We start from the raw sequence: 10,561 nt of genomic DNA, 5'->3' as shown, positions 1-10,561 counted from the left end.
AAGAGAGAGCAGAGACTAAAGAGATCCTGAAAAAAACATTTCTGGGGACAAGGTTGGAGAGAAAAGGGTAGGAAAAAGAAAGGAAGGAAATAATAAGGACAAAATGGAAATTAATATAAGATCTACTAGCTGTAATAGTTTTTCCAGTCTCTAGAAAATTCAAATTATTACAATTGAAGATTGTGAAGAGATGATATCAGAGTTATGGCTGCATAATCTTAGACTACAAATGAGATTTGCATTATTTTATCAAAGAAAAGATAATTTGATCTGCCCTAATTCTCAGTGGACAACCCAGCAGAGATTCCTTAGGAATTCCAAGAAAACCTGTCAATTAATTTCTGGTGCATAGAGTCAAACTCTTCTTGTACTCTGGATTTACACTCAAAGATTTTCATTAAATGACTCATATTAAGTGAACTGATTTCATACATTCCTGATTATTGTCAGTACCCAAGTGCAGGCACACTAGATTTACAGGGAGTTGTGGCAGTTGCTCATGGAAAATGAGTTACACAACTTAATAGAAATGAGAAATGAGAACAGGCAATTAGTGTGCTTGTGTAATAACCAAATGATCAAAAATGGCTTAAGTAAAGAGAATTGATAATTTGAAAGCATTTTCATAAGCATACGCACCAGACAAATAGTTTTGCCTGTACAAAAAAAAGCCAACCAATCAAAACAGAATTAGAGCAGAAAGACATGCTATGTGGAAAATCTCTCATGATAATTTAGGCTTTCAGCTCACAGTGCCAGGCTTGCTTTGACCATCTTTGATGATTCTTTTAGTTGCAAGAACTTCTTACTTATTTTTTACCTAAAATTCCTGCGTCTTGGTTTTCTGTGGGGTTGATTTTTTTTGGTTCTTAGGTGGTAGAATGTACATGTTTGTTTTCTCAGAGAGACAGAAGGCTGGAACAAAAGATTTGTATCACTTGGAGCAGAAGAGCATTGCCTATCAGAACTGCAAGCAGTTGCTTACAGAGTAGCTGGGATCCTGTACCTAAAATGCACAAAACCAGAAAAATTCTCTGATTTAAAAAACTCCTTGCACTAGTGATTAGTAGCAAATTATACATAGCTAAAAATCTGCTGCAAAGCAGATTTTCCTTTAATTTGCATGTGCATCTCCATCATAGCTGTCAGGCTCTTGGTAAATTTTAAAGTTAACAAAAAATACTATGTGTTCTTGTTTTGTTTGGTCTTTGTCAACTGCAATTCATATTTCCAAATTTTAACAACAAGAAAAAGACTAACAATCAAAGAAAACCCCTCCTGGTGTTCTAAAATGTTTACCTGACTTCAGGGCTTTAAGGAAAATATTAACTATTTTTCAAGCTTCTGGTGGAAAGTTGTGAGAGTTAGATATGTGAAACTATTGAAGTGTTATCACAGGGACTCACATATGGCACTCCTCTCTATTAAGAGGTTCTGTGAAAATCTTAAGAAATGACATCATACGACTGGCCATGAGCACTATGGTTTAGTGCTATCACATGTGCTTCTGTTTCCGGAGTCTGAGCCTGGATTACCAACCTGTGAAATTCATGAGAAAAGTTCCTTTTTTGATTGTATAAGAGTGGGAATGAGTTCTATGTAACACAGCCCCCAGAAACAGGGAGGTTTTCAGATTTTTGGTTTTGTGTGGTTTTTTTTTGGTTTTGTTTGTTTGTTTGTTTGTTTTGGTTTTTTTGTTTTGTTTTGTTTTGTTGGCTAGAGGAGTTCATCTGTTGGCCATAGAAGAATTCAGAGAATGAATAGTGTAGTGGAAATGAAGCATGCACAATTGTTTGGCTACAAATTTAAGTCCCAGAGGTCAAGCTAGACTTTCTCTTGCTGATGAAGATATTCCTTTGTTTGTGGATGCATATATTTAAAAATGGATCATAGAATTTAAGAGAGAGATGGTTGCATTCATTCTCTTAATCCCTCACTATATCTTCAAATATTTATAATGATATGTCAGAAATTTAAGAATAAGGTTATATGACTGCCATATCACCACATTACTTAAAATAGTATTCTTTGTCTACTTGGTTAGGTGACTGCTGTGACAATTGTGTTTTACAAATATTATGACTAACAGACCAGATTTTCTGTGTAAGATTCCTATGTGATATAATTTTCTAGAATATGGAATAACTACAACATATGATTTTCTTTTAAGGAATTCAATGAAAATAGCATGCCTCAAATTAATGACATCTGAACTTAGCAAATCTGTGTGCAACTGAAGGTAGGGAACTAAATAAATTAAGATCCTTTTTCAAAATGTGTATCTGAGATATTCATAATCCTGCAGCCCATGGGGAAGAAGGAGGGATGGGGAAGACAAATTTCTAAAAAATGTTACAGAAAATAAAATCAAACTCTAAAGATTATGTTATTCCCTCCTTAAGATCAATAACCCCTCATCAATTTCCTAATCAATAACTATTGATACAGTTGAGAAAAGATGCTTAATAGCCTCTTTTGTGACTGCTCCTTAGGAAACTCATAAATAAGAAAAGAAATTGTAGCAATGTAAATCTTCCTTCTTTAAACAATGGAACAAATTTTATACTTTGAGACGCAACTGACCCTAGAACATCCTGGGGGTCTTTCAGTGGCAATTAGACTCCATGCTGCACGTGCATGTTTCATGTGAATGATGCTTAAGAAAGGAAGGATTAATGGTAACACTAATTTTCATGTATTAATTCAGAGTAAAGAAGCTATGTTCTCTTTAAACCTTCTGGAACATTTCAGAGACAATTATTCAATCTTTTAAGAGAATCAGGTAATTTTGGTTCAGGTTTCTAAGCACTGCCTTATGCATTCAATCACCTGCCCTTTGTAAAGTAATATGAAAATTTACAAATGATAAAAATGCCATGTATCATAATTAGCATCTTACTAGTTTACTTTTATTTGTGCATTTAGTATTTTGGACAGGAAATACGGAGACAGAACATATGTGTACTTCGGAAGAGAATATGTTGTGACGAAATGACTTGTTCAGAAGACTCCGTAAAGACAGCAATAAAGGAAATGCTTTATCTTAGACAAAAGCATGGTGACTTCTGAATCTTACATCACCAAATGAGGAACCCACAAGCAAGACATAATTTTTACTGTAAGTACCACTACTAAAGACAAATACTTTATTTAGTTAAGCTTTACAGGTTTTAATCAGTTTCCATTACTTGCAATGGTGGACTAGAATGGAGAATTAGATTAATTGATGAAGAATTAAATTGGAGAAAATGCCTCAATGACATACATATCCCTTCTAAATAAGGGTGTCTTATTTTAGTTAATGGCCGTTTTTGAAAGGTTGATTTTGTAGTAAGGTCTTTTTAGACACAACACTTGCGTATTTATTGATATTTGCAATATCTGAACGATATAATTTACAAAAATTAGGTCAGTTATCCAATATGTTATTACTGAGAATGCTAATTTGGAAAGCCAGAGATACCCTTAACTTTTCTCCAAGCACAAGTATCACTTCTATACTGTGAATATTTATTTACATATAACAATGTGATGATTCATTTGGAGCTCGGAAATTAAGAAACTATTAAATAGAATGATTTTTCCAAAAGCTGCCACCTAAAATAATGCTTTTGCTTAAACACATTAGTGTAAATAGTCCCTAACACAGTCAGATATTGGAAGTCTTTGTGCTTTTATTTGGAAATTATCAGCAGGCGTATAAATTTTGACCAGAAAGTTCTCTCAGGCCCTGATGAAATCTCAATTAAAACCTTAGAAAGAAAAAATTGATGCTTCAGTGCTTAGCTCATGATAAAGAGGAAAATCTCTTTGCAGAACTCTATCAGACAAGGGACAGGATTTGCCCTGTAGGTTTCTGAATTAGAAATGAGTCTTTTAAGCTACTAGGAAAAGGAGCAGGGTTCAGAATATTTCCCTCGCTTTTGTGTTGGTCTTTTTTTTTTTTTTTACTTTTTTTTTCCACCCAGAAATAATTTGGAAAATATCTGCTTCGTTCCAATGTGATGAGCTTTTTTTTTGTAAGGAGGAATTTTCTCCTCCTGCTTGGTTGTCTGTAATCCTCACAGAGCATAAGGGTAAACATAATCATGAGTAATAGTGTTGGATTGGCCATAAACAATTTAGTACCTTCATAATGGAACCTTTAGTGCCACGTAACAGAACTTTATTCTCTGATGCAGTTCTGTTGTTTGCAGAGTTTTGTTTCTCCTTTGAATCACTGTCTAATGTTCAACATTTCTGAAAGTGAATTAGAATTTGTGTTAGGTACTTTATCATGCTGAAATGATGTATTCCAAAATATGCTGTTTATTGAAGGATCACTTTTCCTTGAATTAATTGAATCCTTTGTCTTATACTACTTTCACTGCTTTAAGATGTGTACCATGAATGTGGATGTTCAATCTGGAATTACTGACTAGAAAGCCCCAGCCTACTGGTGATTTCTCCTTGTTTTACTTTCATTCCTGCTCTGCTCCCTAAGAGTTATCAGTGATTACATGCTTTTCTCTAGAATTAATTTAACATTGCTTTCTGAAGCAATGTCAAACACTTTAGATAACTTGCCAACCATTAGCATTACAGCTGAAGAATGAGTAGTTTTGTATCTTGAGGAAGCTGATGAACTCAATTATCTATTTTTAAATACTAAAACCAAACACCACCATCACTACCATCAAGTTACTTTCTATCAGTTTTAATCCCATGATTCTAAAGAGTATGGAAAAGAACTGAGGTAAGTTATACTGAGGTACCAAGATTGCTGTAGTACCCAAGTGCAGCTGTTCCATAGCCTGCGGCACCACTACAAAATCACGACAAATGAAGGATACATTTGCAAAGTTTGAAGGAGACCTCAGGCAGGTAGAATGTAATTACCTAGCTAGAATTTAAGTAAGGCCCCAGGACCACCTAGGAAGGAAGGTGTTGCTCACTGTTAGTAGGGTGCCAGGCAGGAATTGTATTTAGATTATTTACTACATAGAGTAACCTACAGTGCAATCATAATTTAGAAAGACAGAATACTAAAGAGAAAAACTCCACCTGTGTCAGTAATTTTCAACCTAGTAATGAAGTATAATGGAATATAGCCATCATGCTATAGTATGCAACCTGCATTTTATAAAATGTGTGAATATAAATTCAGTTATTTGCTGTCTATCAGGGGAAATTGCACCAACCTAATATTTAAAAATGAGTAGCATATTTTGAAAGTAAATAGAAGGAAGTAGTAACTCTACTACTCCATGAAATGGAATCGTCATATAGGACTTTGGATTAGTAGAACATAAGCCTATCTGTGGCACTAAATCTGAAGGATAAATTAGGGTACATCTCAAAATAGAGTTGCTGCACCATATATTGGAGGAATGTGGGGGTAAATATTAGCCACAAGCTAATATTTAATTACCACAAAACCCTTCTCATGTGAAAATCAAAACATAATGCTAACAAGTCAACAAGATATAATGGGATTTGCTTTGAAGAGTGTGTGTAATGAACGTTTAATATGTACATCTTCAGGGTTATTGATGCTATTTCAGTATTTGCATGACAGGTGTTGCCAGAAAAGCCAAAATCTACAATGAGAAATGTGAACTAAGAATAGAAATAAAGAATAATCGTAAATAGCCTAATAGCACAAACAATAGTACAAATCCTCTTTCTCCAAGGATGCTGGAGAAGCTGAGGTAAAAGTCTTTTAAGAGAATGCAAAGAGAAAATATTTCTAGTATTTCTGAATGCCTTAGAAATAGGTATGATGTTTGAAAGTGGAGAAGAAAGAGCAGATGGCTGTCCCAGAACCAGGAGTCATTGTTTGACTAACTATTCACCTTCCAAATATTTTTGGAACATCCTTGGTGAGAATTCTACTGTGTTCAAGATCTGGAATTTGAGCATATACCAAGTGCAGGAACAAGGGAAAGATGAAAACTGGATGGGAGAAAATAATGCATCAAGGTTTGAAAATGGTAGAGCAAAAAAACAGATAAAAATTAATTCCAAATCCATGTCAAGTATGAAGTAAAAAATACTGACAAAGCATTTGAGAACTTGAGAGGCATCATGATGAGATTGCATAGACTTTTCATACTTTTGTTTTAATGTGACTGACATAGATAAAATAGATGGTAGTTTAATTTTCTTGTATGTATAACCACTTCCCATCTAAATTAATCTATAATTAAAAGAGAGGATTTACTTCCTACAACAACTTTTGGAAGAGAAGGGAACCACTCTATGCTGGCAGGCAAATTCATATAACATTCAACATGGTATAATGCTGAAATCTTCAGTATGATGTGGTAAGCCGCAAAATAACATGAAGACAAATACCTTTTTGGTATCCTTCCACTGTTTTATTTACCACACCCTTCTTTATTTTTGACTGTTGGAGAGGAAAAAAAATATGTGATTTAAAGTAGTCATGACCACTTTGTAGCAGTTTCATGTTTTGAGACAACACTTGCTACATGAAACATCACGGTAAATGTATAACTGTCCATCTATGATTTTCGAGTTACTCGAAGAGAGCTCATCTTTCTAAAGGGAGGTGAGAGTGGGCTGGGAGAAAGATATTTTTATTCATGCAGTGTTTCCTGTAAAGATAAAATGCAGGTTCACAACAAGATGTAATATACCATAGTCCAGGATTCCACAGCATAACTTTGGTAGGTTTTTTTTTTCTACCTCCTTTTTCACATTCCCAGGAGTATAGGCCAGGATTTAAGAATTCCTTTCCTTTCCTAACTGTTCTGCCTGCACACGTTGACTAACAGAACCCACAAAGTTTGGGCAGGATCTGGTTCCTGTCAATGCAAACAATCCAAAACATTTGGGCAAAATTGTCCAATGTGGTTTTTCGGAATAAGCACTGAGTAAAAATTGCACATGACTTTTGAGTTTTGGTCTCCTGAAGCATTGTTGCAATACCACTCTCCTAAATCAAAATCACTAGTAACAGATGAAGAACATCTGCTTACCTTCAGTGTTCAACTTCAGGTCTAGTGCTTTGGAAGGGGATGGAGTTCAACTCTTTTGGTCACCCTTTATTCTTTACTAGCACTTAATAGAGGAAGTAGATGCTCTGTTGTCTCTAAATGACTGCAACTGTGATAGATGAAATGCTGGCCTGCAGATGTATAAGGATACAGTGTCAAAGTAAAGGTTCTAATGGTGGGACCAAGGTGTTACAACCCGTTGGTAGGGGAGTGATGTTCGTCGTAAATTCTCATCAGGCTGAACAAAGACACTGGACCACATGTCAGGGAACTCTTGTGCTTTATTGTACAGTCACCACAACTCCAGCAACCAGTTGAATCTAAACCCACTGTTTAGATTCAAAATGTGTTGGCTGACAAGACCTTAAATTCTACAATAGACTTCGACAAGCAGAGGTGGCTAACAAGTCCTTAGATTTTGTACAGTACACTTCAATAAGTCCTCAAGTCCCATAACAAACTTCTCAAGGATTCTGGCTCACAAGGTACAACACAATTCCACAAGCTCCCTACTTCCACATCAAACTTCAGTACAGAGTACAGGGTAGAATATAATAGCTGTATTCTACCCTGGGAATACAGGGAGGAAGGAAATAAAGACAGAAAAGGGAGAGAGAGAACAAAGAGTATCACCAGTCCTTAGATCCTGTGTTGGTCCTTCCACATGGATGGTCCAGAGCTGGGGTTGCAAGACAGTGAAAGTGAAAGCAAAAGAGAGGTAAAAGAGAACAAGGGGGCCCAATCAACTTCCTTTTAGAATTAACCTGGTGCACCCCTCTTGTGTCAAGCAGATTTTTCACATTTTTTTCACGTATGCACAGCCAGCCCTTTGAGCCCTCCTCCAGGTAGTGAGTCAAAGGGAGGGAGACTGAGCATGAGACTGATAAACAGACTCAGAACAGCGCTGCACCACCTCTGAGGGACTCTCTCCTCTGATCACACTTTTCCTGTCATAACAGTCAGAATGTTTGAGCCAAAACGTGCTTATTTCTGGTTCTTTGCACAAGGTGAGTGGCCAAGAGCCAGAAGTGACAAGGCTTTGACACTTAGTACTCAGTATGTATGGTCTGGGGAAGAAGAGAGAATAACTGAGTATTAATGCAGGCAAACTAATCCATGTTGTCAGAAAGAGGGTGCCTGGTGATAGAGCTTTCTGCAGAGAGCTTTTTAACTCTTGCCTCTATCAAACTACACCAAACTGACCTCTGTACAGCTCTGCAGCTTTCCATCCCTGTATACTTTCAAAGAATTAAAATACTTTCTGTGCTTGGAGTAAAGCAATCCCACCTCAGCAAAATAAAAGAAAATTGTGGCAGAATGAGCTCTGGGTTTTTACTTTAATCCTCTTTTTGCTGAAATGCCAATAATTTACAGAGCAATATTAACAGGAACGTTTTTTCCTTTATTAAACTTTAGTGAAATCAACCCTCCAAAAGGAAAATTATCTTTTAATTCTTGAAATAAATCAATTGTATTGCAGGGACACTGCAATCTAATATTTTTATTTTATTTTTTTAAAAAAGACTCATGTTCTATGTTATGAAACAGTGAAAAAGGTTTTAATAATTGCTCTCTAAAATATTCTTTAACACATATTCTACCAGAATCTGAACTCTCAGAACTACAAGGACAGGCTGTTCTTAGGCATAAAAGCAAAATTCCTTTGCCAGTCCATAATGTTTTAATCAGAAATTCATTTTAATGACTATATTTACTTCAGAAAAAAAATGAAAAATTATAAACAAGACTCAGGATGCATGAACCCACATGAAACAGCAAAACTATTAAATAGCCAACTAATGAGCTTGAAGCATCAAATTTTGCACACTTCTAGTTAAAAAAAAAAATAAATTGAAAAAGAGTCAGTATGTTTTTAAAAAGAAGAAGAACGTAACTTCTTTGCTCCATAACGTCTAGAATGCTTTACCTAATGTCTAAGTTAAAAGGAAGACATTTTTACCCCTATCTAGCATGCATAATAAATACCAAGCTCAATGGAGTGCCTCTTTTTTCCTTAAATTGAAGCTAAAACTGCAGAGCTTCATTATTTTCCTGGAAGAATAGTCCTTTTGTACCAGACAACTTGGCATGTGGCCAGGGGCTGCAAAGTAGCACTTTTAAACAGCTTTCTAGTTTTAAGTGTGGAGTCACATCTTTGATTCTGGCTTATGAGACGGATTTGCAAACAAGTAACAATGACAAAAGTCTACCTTGAAGTTTGCTTCCAGCAGGCAAGAAATTGTGTTCTAGAAACGCGTTTTCTATGTAGAGTTCTGTTCAAGTGTCAGGCCACAGGGCTGGTGACATTCTAGTGCCAGAAAGAATGAACAGCAAGGATGCATCCCTGTAAAGCTGGTTCATATGCTCTGCCTATTTTGGGTAAAAATGAGGATATTTTAAAGACACTGTTTTCATGTCAAATAAATGATTTAATACATTTACAGATCCGTAAACATCACTTTTCATCTGAATGAGAAAACTTCTTGGAAGTATGTTAAAAATTGAGTGTCATGAAGAATCAAAGGTTGTTTTCATTGCTACAGGATATTTGTCTTTGAATCAATAGCCAAAAGAATTGTCATCCCTGAGAATTAAATATATGTTAGTGAAATGGTAGTCATCAAAAACTACAGGTTTGATTTTTGGGTCAAATTAAAGGCTATTAGTGTCATTTAGAGTGTCCTTATTCAGGGGATTTTCTGTGAGATCAGTAGATCTCACTTGTTTAAACATTAACCTGACCTCTGTTAGATGAAGAATGCCTGTTGCTGGTTCCATGTAACAAAACCCCCCACTACTTCTTTTTAATTTTCAGTCTGCACGTAAAAACAATTTTAAAGCCCCAAATATACCCTAACATCTCTTTGCATCTTGATTAAGTTTTTGTCTTAGTCTTGGACTCTTCACAAGTTAAAATGGTCGATTATTTAAGAGCTCAATGTCAAAAATAGGAAACTATTTTATTTACTATGGGATCAGAATTTAGATTATAATATGATGTTTCTAATGATGATATATGGTGAGAAGAGAAGCCCAGAAAAGAATTAACATTTTTTCTGCAAAATGAATTAGCAGTTTTGGTGGTTGTTGTACTGGAACAATGTATTAGACACAGACAGATCAGATGGAAAGCAAGTTAAGGGAGCTCAAAACCTCACTTTTTCCTGTTACCTGAGAAGTATATAAGTCTCCATATATAAAATCAGTGGGATTCTGTAGCAACATAGCAGATAGTTCAGAATTGATTGACAGATAGAAGATACTCTGCCGGTCCTATGTTCGAAGCCAAAATAGGTTGCTTATTTCTGTATTTAACATGGAGCAAGCCTTGCACCAAAGCTGAAAAAAATATTTTCATTTCGTACGTTTGTAATAAAAATATTATATGTAGATTATTTAAGAGAAAAATTACTTTGGCTTATTCTCTCCCTCGCAGATTTGGAGTAATATATGCTGTATCATATTATAAGTGTCTATTAATACCAGAAAAAAAAGTTTCTTAACAGTCATTTGAGTAATGGAGGGTTGCTTGCTGAACTGTTCTTTTGAAAAATCATTGA

General features: G+C 35.4%; 1 protein-coding gene across 1 annotated transcript in view; it reads left to right on the top strand.

Moving 5' to 3' along the window:
* The window catches only part of KCNK2 (potassium two pore domain channel subfamily K member 2), a 109,451-nt gene continuing 98,890 nt past the window's right edge, over window positions 1-10,561 (top strand). The window contains exons 1-3 of the mRNA XM_017812965.1: window positions 1-67; window positions 2,171-2,239; window positions 2,926-3,118. Coding sequence (XP_017668454.1) covers window positions 3,085-3,118 — 34 coding nt within the window. The 5' untranslated portion in view covers window positions 1-67; window positions 2,171-2,239; window positions 2,926-3,084. The remainder of the gene's footprint in view (window positions 68-2,170; window positions 2,240-2,925; window positions 3,119-10,561) is intronic.

This window comes from Lepidothrix coronata, unplaced genomic scaffold, assembly GCF_001604755.1.
Source record: "Lepidothrix coronata isolate B3197 unplaced genomic scaffold, Lepidothrix_coronata-1.0 Scaffold38, whole genome shotgun sequence".
Classification (NCBI taxonomy): Eukaryota; Metazoa; Chordata; class Aves; order Passeriformes; family Pipridae; genus Lepidothrix; species Lepidothrix coronata.
This window is presented reverse-complemented; position numbering and strand designations above follow the sequence as displayed.